The sequence below is a fragment of the Haliotis rufescens genome, unplaced genomic scaffold (genome assembly GCF_023055435.1).
Source record: "Haliotis rufescens isolate VD_foot unplaced genomic scaffold, xgHalRufe1.0.p SCAF_8, whole genome shotgun sequence".
Lineage (NCBI taxonomy): Eukaryota > Metazoa > Mollusca > Gastropoda > Lepetellida > Haliotidae > Haliotis > Haliotis rufescens.
In genome coordinates this window covers 14,122,267-14,137,483 of record NW_025964372.1, presented here as the reverse complement: position 1 = coordinate 14,137,483, position 15,217 = coordinate 14,122,267, and the positions used below count along the sequence as shown (strand labels likewise).

General features: G+C 41.7%; 1 protein-coding gene across 1 annotated transcript; it reads left to right on the top strand.

The window, feature by feature from the left end:
• The first annotated feature begins 3,424 nt into the window (after window positions 1–3,424).
• On the top strand, window positions 3,425–14,806 carry LOC124128599. The gene is made up of 4 exons (XM_048389528.1): window positions 3,425–3,723; window positions 11,039–11,217; window positions 12,112–12,213; window positions 13,553–14,806. The coding sequence occupies exons 1-4, from the start codon at window positions 3,648–3,650 to the stop codon at window positions 13,601–13,603; spliced, it is 408 nt and encodes a 135-aa protein (XP_048245485.1). The 5' UTR covers window positions 3,425–3,647; the 3' UTR covers window positions 13,604–14,806.
• Window positions 14,807–15,217: the final 411 nt, after the last annotated feature.

The window sequence follows — 15,217 nt, the reverse complement described above, 5'->3', positions numbered from 1 at the left end:
GTGACATAACTGGAATACTGTTCAAAGTGGCGCTAAAACAAGATTCAGGAGTTCTTCTAGATTGACATTACTCCAAGAAATGTTGTCTGATAGTATATCTGCAACATAAAAAGAATACACAGTATACTGACTCGGAGCCGACCAGTCCTTGTTTTAGCCACTTAATGCCGAGCGCCAGGCAGGTTAACAACAAGTACCATCTTTTAACGGTATGACGCGACCGGGGATCGAACCCGGACCTTCCGCTCTCCGGGGGTTCGCTCTACCACTAGACCACGGAGACGGTCTCGACATCTCAACATATATAACGTGTGGAGGGCTATGCACTGCCAGGTGCCACGTGTCGCAACTCCGACACAACAGAGGAACCTACTCTCCTTGCCATGAGAGGGTTTTTTCGGCATTTTGCCAAATTGGTTAAGTTCCGCATGCCATGCTTGAGATTCCAGCTGTGCAGGGAGGAACTCCTCGCCTCCGGGAGCCAGAGCCTACTCTGCATCCTCTTTCCACGCAGATAATGCACTGTTGTGTTGGCACCGTGTTGTTATTAACCACATGGCGATGTTTCAGACCCACCTTACACAATACTCCTCTCGTGTACGTTGTAGACTAAAGAGTGTGGTTGTATTTGAGTGTGGTTCAAATTAATCCCCCGGCCTCCCGTTTCCCCATAACCAATCAATGATAACTTAAGGACTGGCTTCCAGTTGTCCATAACCATCAGCGCTAATTACTGTAAAGTTTTGGCTTCTATTGTCTTTTGCTAATCACCCCTCAGCGGCAGTTATCTGGTGGCCTCCTTGTTAGTTTCCACCTTTTGTTATCTTATTACTTTTATTGTCCTTACATGTACATTATATATAATATTATGATCTCTGCCTCATAGCATTAAGCATATACTCCGAAACGTTGTGTTTCGTCATAATAAAGAAGATGACATCCATAGATTCTCGTCCTTATATTATTTTCATGTTTAAAAAAAATAAATCAATTTATATTTTTTTAAATAAAAACATGTAGAAATATTCTTTGGAGTGCTGACAAAACACAGGAAAAGTTAAGTTTTTAGATGATAAAATCGGGGAGAGGTATAGTTCCTTTTGCTCCTCGGTTTAGGTACCATACATGCAGACACCATAGATAGTGACCAAAGGGATCAAGGCTCTATTCAGCAATGTTTAAAGTACTTTCGTGAGATAGGAAGATTGAGCTTGTACCAACGTGGGAAAAAGAACACTCTCGTCCATCCCATAAACTCCAAGCTTGCTTAATTATAACTAATGCTGTGGGAACTGTTGCACGTGCTGCGGAGGAGGAGGAGGAGGAGGAGTGCGAGGAGCCGATAGACAGTCAGATGTGGTATGCAAGATGTTATACGTATTTACGACAATGGCAGACATGTTTCCCTCTCCTTTACGTCATTCCTCCATACGATATATTCATTCATTCGGTTCACACGGTTTATTCATGATTCATTTTCTTAGTGAAGTAACATTTAGTTCCCGTTTCCCACTCGGGTCCACTCGTCTTATTCCGCTACCCGGCAGCAATGGTGTTTGTTTGTTTGTTGTTTAACGCTACACTCAGCAATATTCCTGCTATGTGATGACAGAACCTACTGGGGATATTTGTTAAGTCTTTGAATGGCATTTAAAAGGGATACACATAAGGAAGCGAATTTATCGATGTCAGCTTCTTTAGTATGAATATATATAAAACATTGTCTGATGTACAAGACATGGTACGTAATAATAGATTTGCATGATTGTGCAGTATTCGTAGGGCAACGGTTGCCGCTAAATCAATATGTGATGGTAGAATTACCAGTCACCCCAAATTAGAAGCTTCAAACCGGGATTGGATACCAGTTACCCTATTTTCCACTTAAGTGATCACACACACACACACACACACACACACACACACACACACACACACACACACACACACACACACACACACACACACACGCACGCACGCACGCACGCACATACATATATATATATATTCTACTCTCTAAGAGAGAGACAGAAAGAGAGAGAGAGTATTTTAAGTAAAAGGAAGAAAAAGAGAGGGAGGTAAGAGACAAAAAGAGGGGGAAACTTTTTATTTATTTATATTTATTCAACATCATGGCCGACATTATTGCTTGTTATTGCTAATTGTTGATAAATATGTCTGATGATTACATTATTTATACATGACTCATGAAGGGAAAAGGTCAAGCTTATAACAATGTCTCTTAAAGCACACCATGATTCAGCACAAATGACCTTATTACCGTATCCTGTTATATTACAACTTTGTTTGCACACAGTTCGCATTGTGCACTTCCTGCCTATTAACACTTCACGAATGTCATGAGTGGTAGAGGCACAGGAAAAAGATTAGTGATTAGAACTATGGAAAACAATCCAAGTCATCGTGTAGTGAAGTATGGCAGCGCCGTGGTGACATTACCACCGCGCGAATGGACCCAGGGAATATTGTAGTTTTACCAAAATGCAAACCCAGGAAGTATAGAGAATGCGAAGCGATATTGCACAGAAATACCGATATTGAGATGCTGGGAATGATCGTATATGCGATAGGGCGGGTAGGACATGTAAGTGAGCGAGTGAGTATGGTTTTACGCCAATATTCCAGCAATATCACGACGGGGACACCAGAAATGGGCTTCACACATTGTACTCATGTCGGGAATCGAACCACAAAGCTATCCGACCGCCCCAGGACATATAAGCGCTGACAACTCAGAAAACACACCAACCCCGTATATACTGGTACCCCAACTGCTCATACAAATGTAACGCTGCCAAGATTGTTGCTGAATATCAAAATCAATTCTAAAGAATATCATATTTAATAACAATATTTAAACAGTTCTCTTCTGGACGTGTTCTTTATGCCAAAGGAAGTGCTTCGATTCCCAACATGGCTTAAATGTGTGAATCCCATTTCTTGTGTACCCCGTTGTGATATTGCTGGAATATTGATAAAAGCATCGTAAAACACAACTCACTCACTTACTTTAAAAAAACTTCCGTGAAGTGCTGTTTTCGACCTTTATTCACGCTCGATGGACATCCTGTCCAGATATTGCTTGGTCCTAATCCATTGTCACTTTTATTGACAACCTGCTGACCCACGGTCATACAACGACAGCAGTGTGACACGTGGACCCTCGTAAGTGAGGGGTTACAGCAAGATCGCACGAAGAAAACTGACATACGATAACGTTTTCGGTGTATCCCTCGAACAAATGATTCAGAAAATTCTGTTTTCTCGGAAACGGATTCATGAGCTTAGTAAACAGTTCTAGGAAGTATTTTTTATGAGTAACAGGACTCGCAGCATGATCTCATCACGGCAAACCGATGACGTGCCCTTAGTAACACATCACAACCGGAAGCTTAATTAATCCTGATGCTAATTCCTTCGCCAGTCCCATCTAGAGTGGCGAGACAACAAACCTTGTGCCTCTCAAACCCGGACAGACTGTATAATATAAACCCCGACCGCCAATACCGGCAGTCATTCAGTTTCAAGTCTTTCCAGACCCAACTCGCAACCTCGCGACAACTCGCAGAATCTCGGTAGAATAGCCTATTACTGTGTAAAAGCATCGTCTCCGTGTAACTTCAGGCATGGATCTGTATCAAGGAAAATGGGAACTGCTCCCCGAAGAAACAACAGGATTTGATGAATTCACCGATGCTATAGGTAAGACTGTTTTACCTATGATTTATGATTTACCTAACAGAACCGCTATGCCCCGCGCGTACATTAACCCTTGGATTCCTGTTTTTCGATTGCCATTGCCCAAGGAGTGCTGACGTTATACGAATCAAAGGGCGTACACCTTACGTGAATAAACGACCTGCTTAAGATTTTTCCTGGGGCCACAGACTGACTGACTCTAGGTCAAGCTCCGTGCCTTCGTTGTACGTTCTTAATTGCTGCATATCTCTACATGGAACGACTTGCCACTCTCCCAATTGCAAATATCTCCCATTCTGAAAAAGTCAAAACATCAATGTCGTTTAAAGGATGTATTTTATTTAAAGCCTGTCAACTTAAGGCCACAGAAAATATATTTTGTTCGTGATCACTTCTTCAACAAAACAAGTCGACGGGTCCATTTATATTAGTTCTTTTTAGACTTTGGAATCACTCAAACCTAAATTGGCGTTCCTCAAAGGCTCTAAAACCTCACAGCCTGTCTTGATTACCTTAGGATAACTGAGGATCATTCAAATGTTAAAATTAGTAAACATTTTCGGATATGGCCGATTTTTTACGTTGGTCTGTGATGAGAGACACCGCACAGCAGCAACAGACATATGTGTGGTATGCTCTCGACGATATTAACCAGACACTTTACATATTACAGAAGACTTGTTAGCCTCACTGTCAAACGTTTGTCCATGTCACGGCAGAGAAGACCCCACGAGCACATTTTTGCACGTGTTGGCAATAGAACTAAAGGAAACCTTTAGAATCCTGCCGTGCTTTTGGGTGGTCGGTTATTATATAATTATACAGAATATATAATTTTTTATTATGTTGCCTCAGATAGATCCTTGTCAGTCATATTGAAAAACCTGTATTTTGGTCATAAGTTTGAACATACGTTCCGTTGTTGCTATATATATGAAATGTAATTTTGACCTCGTTTTGTCCGTGATCTTAAATTATGTCAAAAGACATATTTGGCCGAGTGAGATGAACCTTTATAGTTCTCAATATTTCTATCTTTTATCTATATTTGATTCAAATTATTATATTTTAGTCTTGGTTTTTAGTCCTCAGAATTTAGGTACCGCTATATTTTGTTTTACATTTTATACTTTTGACTACGTATCCAGGTGAGCTACAATGCCACGACACCATTTTCTGCTTATTTTGATGTTTATCGCCATATTTGGCAAAATCGTTATGCTGTCATGTTCGGCTATGTTAGTAGTAGCCTCAAAGAAACAAACTTTGCAAATGTGTAAAATGTGCACCCAATATTGTGTACCGAATATTTTGCCTAAGAGATGCAGGTTATTAAAAGCATGAACATCTTTAATTCATTTAATGTAACTCATATAGGAATAAAATATAATGTTTCCCACAAGGTATGACGACATGTCAGATACTTTCATCGTATCACTACATATTCATCACCTCAGCTTCTGAGACATGTATGATAGATGCAAATTACTTTACATGTGTCTTGTAACTTCGATCCGTAAAGATCCGGGTTAGAATTCTTCAGCAGCCAGTGCCAGTGCTTTCCGTAACAGGCGACAATGCTTGTCATAAGAGTCGACTAACGGGATCGGCTGGTCAGGCTCGATGACTTGGTTGATGCGTGTCATCTTTTCCCAATTGCGTAGATCGATGCTCATGATGTCAATCACTGGATTGTGTGGTCCAGACTCGATTATTTACAAACCGCCATCATACAGCTGAAATATTGCTGAGTGGGGCGAGATCAATTGCTATGCACAGTGTAACTTAAGCTCAATAGATATGAAATACACTTTACTGTGGGTCTTATGGTCTCAGATATACCGCTGTTTTTACAACATGAACTGTTCCAATTGTCGAGAGAAGGTGCAGTCGCTGAAGCGTTGCATAGCTCGTCACGCCGAAAATCCGGGTTCGATTCCAACGTGACAACAATATGTGAAACCCATCACTGTGTCAACCATCCCTCGCTCGCCCCGCTGTACATTGGCTAAAGTTAGCGAGAAAAACAACAACATTCACTGACTCAGTCAAAAAGTCCACATCCCGTGTTAAGAGTTGAAGTCTTTTACGTGACCAACAGAGAATGGTGTTGTCGTTTATAAGTTATAACAGGGTTATTAAACGAGGCAGCACGGTATAGCCAGAAAGTAACAAGCCCGTATTCTCGCAGGTTTCCATGGAATCAACACCAAACGATGTATGGTCTGCTAACATTCCGCAGGGGACACAGTGACTCAGTGTTTGTCTCAACTCATATGTCAGAGAGATACATTTCAACTCGATAAAACGCTGTTCAGCACGCCGATCCCAATGGCCCACTTCTCGTTATTGTGAATTGGTTGTGGTGTGCGGCAGGAATATAGCATTGTTTGTGTTCGCCTGCGGTTGGATGTATCATAAAGAGGGGTCAGCTTTGAATCCAGGTCAGGTGTCGGAAAATACCACGCCATGCTGGAGGTTGGGTGAAGGGAGCATCCTGAACGAGGACTGCAATTGGTAGAGCATATAGGATGTAGACTTTGCTGAGGAGGTTAAAATAATATATCGTCTTGCGTCTCCCCGATTGGACACCAGATAATGTTTTTGAGGTTGGCGATTTGTGAGACCGGGCGGAAGATGGTTTCTGTGAGACGGAAGGAGGGAGCGGGAACAGTCCGTCTGCGAGCTTCGAGCAGATACCACACTCATGTTATTAATTCACATTCTATAGAACAAACAAATATACAAAATGTTCACAGGCTACTGGTAAATAATTATTATTCTTAGCATTGTGATCCAGGTTGTGTTGGTTGGTGCGTCTGACATTAATGTACAGTCACAGTTTATTTTCAGTGAGTGAGTTGTGTTTAACGCCGCTTTTAACAGTATTACAGTTATATCACGGCGTGTCAGCTTAATGTGGGAGGAAAGCCCGAAGTGATGCAGGTCTCAGACGTTTACCACTAAGTTGAAACCCACGAGCACGGGTATGGTGCTGACAGACCTAGAAACATAATCGGGGCGAACCGGGATTCGAACAATCATAGGTTTCTGGCGTGCCAAAGAGACGCAACTCTGCACAGCGAATCGCGGCGCCTTAGACGACTGGGCCACACGCGCCCCCAGTTTATTTTCAAGTGTTTTACTGTCACTTATTTATATACATCACTGTCGCTTTTATATACACTGTCTATGTCGACTCACATATAGCCGTGAAATCGTATTACAAAATTCATTTCTCTCCTCAATTATAAAAACAAATAATTTTCATAGAATAAACATTTTCAGAGCCTTCCTATCTACAAAAGATGACATGACTGTGAAATAGAGCTGGCTAGAGCTGGCTAGACTTGCTTTTATATAAAATTAGATTAGTTTTGATTTCATAAAATACAAAATATTCAACAGTCGTGATACAGGACTACTGTATAGGGAGTGGACATGTATGCATCACTGTTACTGCTACTGTAAATACAACTGCCTGATATCTGTAGCAACGTGAATGAACGAGTGTGAGCAATAGCATGCCACATAACTACGACCTTTGGTATCCTAACCGCAAGTGTTTGGACATCCGGTCCCTTGATATAATTGTAGTTGGAATAAGACGCTTGAAATTCCATTTAATTATACAGGCTATATATAACCAATGAGAACACGAACTATATTACAAAAATAAATAAAATATATTTATATCGAACCTCCACAAATCGAACAAGATATTTTTAACATAAATAACTTCCTTAAAGTCTACATTTTTTCTTATAAGTGAAGTAGAAAACAATTATATCAGATACACGTTTTACTATGATAAACGGTGGGTTTCAAATAGACGTAGTATTGTGATAACGGTGTGTTTCAAATATAACGGTGATAACGGTGTCTTTCATGACAGAACGGGGGCACGGGTGGCCCAGTCGTCTAAGGCGCCGCGATTCGCTGTTCAGAGTTGCGTCCCTTGGGCACCCCAGAAACCTATGATTGTGGGTTCGAATCACGGTTAGCCCCGATTATGTTTCTAGGTTCGTCAGAACCATACCCGTGTTCGTGGGTTTCACCTACGTGGTAAACGTCTGAGACCTGCATCACTTCGGGCTTTCCTCCCACATTAAGCTGACACGCCGTGATATAACTGGAATACTGTTAAAAGCGGCGTTAAACCCAACTCACTCACTCACTCATTCATGACAGAACTGTTTGAGAAGAAGTACCGTTATTTCTAGCGACTCGAGGAAAATACGCTAACCAAATATATTGAAAATATGTTGTGTGTATTTAAACCTGAATGAACTTGAATTTACATCAGAGGTATAAGATACGTTTTTCTTTTATCTGACATGCATTAAGAAAGTACTTACGGCAAAACATTCCTGAAGTGACTTGAAAATGGCCGCTCGTTTATCTCGTTTTAGTTTCAAAGCATTCGAGTTTTCATACCGTGTTTCTACAAAGAAAATACATCAAAAACCATATTGAAATGCTCTATTCCCTAATTAGCCAACACATGTGATAATGTGTTATTAGGACACATACGTACTATTGGTATATCAAGGCGACTGTCACTTAAGATCACCACATTATTTTCACTGCTGGTAGAACAAACAAACAAACAAACTATGTACTCATATTGGTCCACAGGAGACATGCTATATATTTTTTGTTTTGTTTTTTGGTGTTCAGCGGTTGTTGTTCAGCAATATTGTAGCTATATGACGGCTATAAATAATCGAATCAAGACCTAATACTCCAGTGACTGACATCACAAGCCGTTGAGATACGACAACATACATCAACCAAGTCAGCGAGCCTGACCACCCGATCCCATTAGTCGCCTCATACACAGGTACCTGAAGACAAATTCTAACCCTCATCTTCAGGTATGCTAAACGAAGGTTAGAGTCTAATCACCCTTCCTAGCACGTCAACCAGATGTTCCAGGTAACATATACATTATTTATATATATTTAATATATCAACTGCCAGGTTAAATAAACTTGAAAACTGGATTTGACCAAAAAAATACAAAAGTGACCAAAACCTTACTGGGATGAAAACAGTCTCTGAAACACTGCAAACTTAAGGTCCAATATGATACCCGTCTCTCATACATAACCATCGAATAAACCATGGCTTGTTTATTTCATATTCAGCCACTGTCAAACATGGGTGTATACCTTTACCCTGCAGTATATTAAACAACGGGGCGTGAACATTCTCTATTTTTTAGTTAGTATTCTTTTGTGAAATTTCATAGGAATAACACACAATACATATAATTCACATGGGAACAAAGCCGTCATCTCCTTCGAGTACTGGTAAAGCTATAAAATATCTTTGTGGAAATATTTACAAGCATTGGGCGTGTACCACTTGTCTGGGTCATTGGGCATGTACCACTTGTCTGGGCCATTGGGTATGTACCACTTGTCTGGGTCATTGGGTATGTACCACTTGTCTGGGTCAAAGGGCATGTGCCACTTGTCTGGGTCATTGGGCATGTACCGCTTGTCTGGGTCAAAGGGCATGTGCCACTTGTCTGGGTCATTGGGCATGTACCGCTTGTCTGGGTCATTGGGTATGTACCGCTTTTCTGGGTCAAAGGGCATGTGCCACTTGTCTGGGTCATTGGGCATGTACCGCTTGTCTGGGTCATTGGGCATGTTCCCCTTTTCTGGGTCATTTGGGCATGTACCACTTGTCTGGGCCATTGGGTATGTACCACTTGTCTGGGTCATTGGGTATGTACCACTTGTCTGGGCCATTGGGTATGTACCACTTGTCTGGGTCATTGGGTATGTACCACTTGTCTGGGCCTTTGGGTATGTACCACTTGTCTGGGTCATTTGGGCATGTACCACTTGTCTGGGTCATTGGGCATGTGCCACTTGTCTGGGTCATTGGGCATGTACTACTTGTCTTGGTCATTGGGCATGTACCGCTTGTCTGGGCCATTGGGTATGTACCACTTGTCTGGGCCATTGGGTATGTACCACTTGTCTGGGTCATTGGGCATGTACCACTTGTCTTGGTCATTGGGCATGTTCCCCTTTTCTGGGTCATTTGGGCATGTACCACTTGTCTGGGCCATTTGGTATGTACCACTTGTCTGGGTCATTGGGTATGTACCACTTGTCTGGGCCATTGGGTATGTACCACTTGTCTGGGTCATTGGGTATGTACCACTTGTCTGGGCCTTTGGGTATGTACCACTTGTCTGGGTCATTTGGGCATGTACCACTTGTCTGGGTCATTGGGCATGTGCCACTTGTCTGGGTCATTGGGCATGTACTACTTGTCTTGGTCATTGGGCATGTACCGCTTGTCTGGGCCATTGGGTATGTACCACTTGTCTGGGCCATTGGGTATGTACCACTTGTCTGGGTCATTGGGCATGTACCACTTGTCTGGGTCAAAGGGCATGTTCCCCTTTTCTAGGTCATTTGGGCATGTACCACTTGTCTGGGCCATTGGGTATGTACCACTTGTCTGGGTCATTGGGCATGTACCACTTGTCTGGGCCTTGGGTATTTACCACTTGTCTGGGTCATTGGGCATGTACCACTTGTCTGGGTCCTCAGGCAAGTATCACTTAACAGGGTCATAGGGCAAGTAACACTTGTCTGGGTCCTTGGGTATGTACCATGTGTCTGGGTCCTTGGGCGTGTACCACTTCTCTGGGTCCTTTGGCAAGTACCACTTGTCTGGGTCATTGGGCAAGTACCACGTAACTGGGTCCTCGGTCAAGTACCACTTGTCTGGGTCATTGGGCATGTACCCTTATCTGGGACACTGGCCAGGCAAGGAAACTATTTGTGATTTTTTTATAAGCACGGTTATAGAAAATAAGGTTTATAATTAATATAGTTTTTTCTCCCGGATTCCTGGCTTTTAGGGGGCGAAACGGCAAACCATGTAACATGTAAACATGTAAATTATACGCCTAACAAACTCGCTCTACTCGCTCACAGCGGGAGTAAGCTATTCCAGACTCTGCTGAGTTTATTACGGAAATGAAATGTCAGTATTACTTGTGGTTTCTGTATTTATTAATCAGCGTTGTTTTTCTATGAGCTCACAAAGCAAGTTCTACCTTGTTACAGCCAAAACAACACAAACATCTCGATACATCAACACTGCATACGGATTAGGTGGTTAAGGCTTGGGGTCTTGGTTACTCGAGTGTCATCATAATATCAATCACTGCCTTGTCTGACTCGACTATACACAGGTTGCCTTCATATAGCTGTATTCGGAGTTATCCAACATACAAACACCCAGTTGTATCCCTGTTGGGGTTAACGTTGTACCCTTCTTTCAGGAGTTCCTGAGCAAGCCCGTGAGGCGTTCAGGAAAGTGGCATACGTAATGGAGTACACGAAAGATGGCGACAGCTGGACGGCAAAGGTGGAGGTAGTGGGGTCCAACGAGCCTAAGGTGTACTCGTGGACGCCGGGGGTGGAGTTTGAGTACGAGGGACTCGATGGCATGAAGATGAAGGTACGTGTTTATCTGCTGGGGGGCATGCATTCGTCATGTATGTATGTGTCAGTGTCAGTGTGTGTGCGTGCGCGCGTGTGTGTGTGCGTGCGTGCGTGCGTGTGTGACCTGATTAAAAGCTTATGTCATGGCCCGGTTTTTTGGGCGACTGTCATGAAACTTGTCCATGAGGTTCGATTTCGAAATTCATTATGGCTGATACGGCAGCCATATTGAAAAATTCTTTTGTCAGGGGTCAGGGGTCACGATTGTTTTGGGTTGGCTCAGTAATTCCTTTAATCTTGGGTGTTTCAAAATAGTTAACATGGCAGCCATACTACAGAACAACTATTGATGACCATTACTCAGCCACATGTCTTCAAAATGGATATAATATTTGCCATGGGTTTAGTTACCAGTCGGACCCAATTCATGATTTTCGAGATATTATAAATTTGGACCATGTTTCCACTTTAGTATCTATGTACGGCAGACATAATGCTAAACATCTGTTTGTGGCCAGAAGTCACGAATCTTTGGATTGGGTTAGCATTTCTTGAATCTTGGGCGATCGAAAATAGTTAATATTTCGTCATCCTTTCATTCGAAAGACACTGTACGCTTTTCTGAACCACGGCATTCAAATTATTGGGAATCTTTTTTAGAATATTAGGAAACACAAGCACTAAAACTTTTCGTTACCCGAATAAAATATCTGTTTGATTCCCATAATGCCACCAGGCAGGGTAGAAGTAAGTACTATATTTTAATGTCGTTTGGTTAATGACTGAGGATCGAACCACCGACCTACCGCTCTCCGGGCTACGTTCTATCAACTACACCAGGGAGACGGTTCTAACATGTAAGAGATCCCATACCAGGACATGAGTTTCTAAATGGAAAACTTTGTTACAGAGCACGATCAGATGGGACGTAAGTGCTTGCCAAGAGGAACACGCCTCTGTGACCGGAAAGTGGACCTCGGTCAGGACTGTGGAAGGAGATTCAATGACACTGGTCAGTTACTTGGAATGATTCAATGAGTGCTCCTGCCCAATGATATGGTCCCGTACTTACTATAGTCTTAGCGATAACATCGCATTGTTGAACGAAGCCTTTGGCCCTTTAAAGAAAGCAACTTCAGCTCTACGACTTTCGTAACACCCTAAACATAACTTACTTCTTTAAAGAGAGCAATCTTAGCACTACGACAGCCGTACCATTTTTCTATTACCATTCACAGGTGATAATAGGTTTTTGTATGCTATGAATGTCACGCTTGGTATGGCGTAATATCTGTTACTTACTTACTTATATTGGAGATTTAACGTGCGCTTTCCGACTGCAAGCGTATGTCGCACACGGGTAATATCTGTAATATAACTCGCGTCTTATATATCCGCCCTCTTAGCGCTGAAGACATAAAAGGGAGGCAATCGCGTTTGACTTGACCATGAATGTTGTTTTGTGTAGTGTATTCCTGTAAATCACCAGAGCAATCTTAGCACTACGGCAGCCGTAACATACATGACCTAATTAACACACGGTCAGGGGTTCTTGGCACGAGGAAAGGTACGCAACTCAGCACAATTGCAGCAAATTACCATCTTAAGTCTACTGGACCGACCGCGTCTCCATTTGCCAGTGCTTTGTAGCGCTATGATTGCCGTGTGAAAGAGAGCTCTGATGATGAACATAACTTTGGAATTAAAATCAAGCTCTGTTAAAACATAGACCGGACTCGTGAGGATCCGGGGTAGAATAGGTCTCCAGCAACCCATGCTTGCTGTAAAAGGTGACTATGCTTTTCGTAAGGGGCGACCAACGGGATCGGGTGGTCAGACTCGCTGAGTTGGTTGATGCATGTCATCGTATCCCAACTGTGTGGATTGATGCCCATGATGTCAATTACTAGATTATCTGGTCCAGACTAGATTGTTCCCAGACCGCCGTCATATAGCAGGAATATTGCTTAGTGCGGCGTTAAACAACAAACAAACAAACTAAACATTGACCTTAGAATTGGTTCCCAGTTACCTATGAGATGACTCAAACTTATAGGTCGTCATCCCTTGTGACGTCAGTTGATTGGGTGTCATCGTGCCCATATGGTGTGGATGCTTGATCTGCTTTGCTGGTCTTGCTAAGACTCGATTGTTTACGGGCCCCTTGATACATAGCATGAATATGGCTGCATGTGCTGTTAACAATCCACTTAGTCCTTCATTGTTGAGAGATAGATTATATGAGTGGTGTATAACCAAGTATGGGTCCATAGTTGGTTATACACTAACTATACGTATAAAACAGGATGAATTTACTGTTATTGTTTCAATACTCAATTACTTCTTTTCAGACATCGGAAAGCAAAGGAAAGTCCATGGTTCAGAAGTTTAAACGTGTCTGATGCGACCACGAAACCCTTGCCGGTCACCATTTTGGACATGGTATCATGGGTACCTGACGTCGGTTTAAAACATACGCAATGCGCATGCGCATTGCGGTATAGGTGTAAGCTTCATATGCAATTGTTGCCATGGCTACTGTTGGTGAATGAGCAAAGATACATCTCCTGAGTGCCAAACATTTTATGAGCGATATCATAAGTTCATATTTATATCACGTTGACCTTTTTTATATTTATGTCTAATCTTTCACGAAATCAAAAATGAAAATAATGAAAATAGGTTCCGACAATGTTCTTGTCATTTACATCAATAGCATATATACTGAAACCAAATCGATCAGAAAAAAACAGTTCATTGTTAGTGACGTGAAACAACTCAGGGCTGAAATAAAAGACATCTGTTCAACGTGAATAAATAAATTAGCAGCGCATTACTATGGACGGATGTGACCAAGTGACCTGCTCAATATGCCCCCTGGTGGTACAAATGCATTCCCTGTATGTCACGCTTGTTATGATGTAATATAACTCGCCTCGCAGATGTTCGCCCTGTTCACGCTGAAGACATATAAGGGAGACAATCGTATTTGATTTGATCATGAATGTTGTGTAGTGCATTCGTGTATAATCATCAATCCTGTGTTCGATCCACTAAATTCAATTTACAATTTATTGAAAACATGTAAGAATTAATATTAGTTTGATAATGTAGAATATGATTATTATAAGAGCATTATCTTTCGGTTAAATTATGGATTTATATTTTTTTCACATTATTTTTTTTCTTTAGTTGGTTCAGAACAGCAATCCAATATCAATTTTCATCATCGATCACAAGCGATAATAGGTTTTCATTTTGTTCACTATCACTGGTTTTGAATGTTTGAATCAAAACGTCCATATACATGTGGTACAAGTGATGTATGATACAAAAATAGAATCGATTTTATTTGGACTTGTTTCAAAAAGAACCTTATAATTTGTCCAAATGTAACAGTTTGGAGTATTACGGAGAGAAGAACTTACATTAACATTACGTTGTTTTCTAGGGAAGCAATCTTATGTTACAAATTGTAGTGTACATTTTCATTCAGTATGCAGTATCATAAACACGATGTACCGACCCGTGTATCTAATATGTTCAACAGCTATTTTATTGTGTCGCATATAATACGGCGGAATTGAATAAAGTATGAGTTTGTACCTGAAAATGTTTTGTTATTATTAAGCAAGCAACGATAAAAGTCACACGAAAGAACGGTTCTGTCATCAATCAAGGTAGAGCATCGTTATCATGGTTCTGGTAGATCATCTTAGATTCGAACCAACGATCAGCGTATCCTGGTACCGTAAACACGTAAATCAGATCTGTGTTTACTGAGTGAGGGTGCACGTGAATAAGATGTGTGTTTACTAGGTAAGGGTGTACGTGAGTCAGATCTGTGCTTACTAAGTAAAGGTGTACGTGAGTCAGATCTGTGCTTACTTATATATACAGCGAGGGGCCTGCATTAGATGTGTTTACTGAAATTAATACCCAAGTGTGCGCGCGTTAGATTTGTGTTGACGGAGACATACCGCGGTTCGCGTGCGCCACGTTTACTGAGTGTTTAC

What these genes read in the sequence shown, in the direction of transcription:
- LOC124128599 (XM_048389528.1), top strand. Translation starts at nt 3,648, where the DNA reads ATGGATCTGTATCAAGGAAAATGGGAACTGCTCCCCGAAGAAACAACA. An exon ending in TGAATTCACCGATGCTATAG is followed by an intron (nt 3,724 to 11,038) that starts GTAAGACTGTTT and finishes CCCTTCTTTCAG; the next exon opens with GAGTTCCTGAGCAAGCCCGT. An exon ending in TCGATGGCATGAAGATGAAG is followed by an intron (nt 11,218 to 12,111) that starts GTACGTGTTTAT and finishes ACTTTGTTACAG; the next exon opens with AGCACGATCAGATGGGACGT.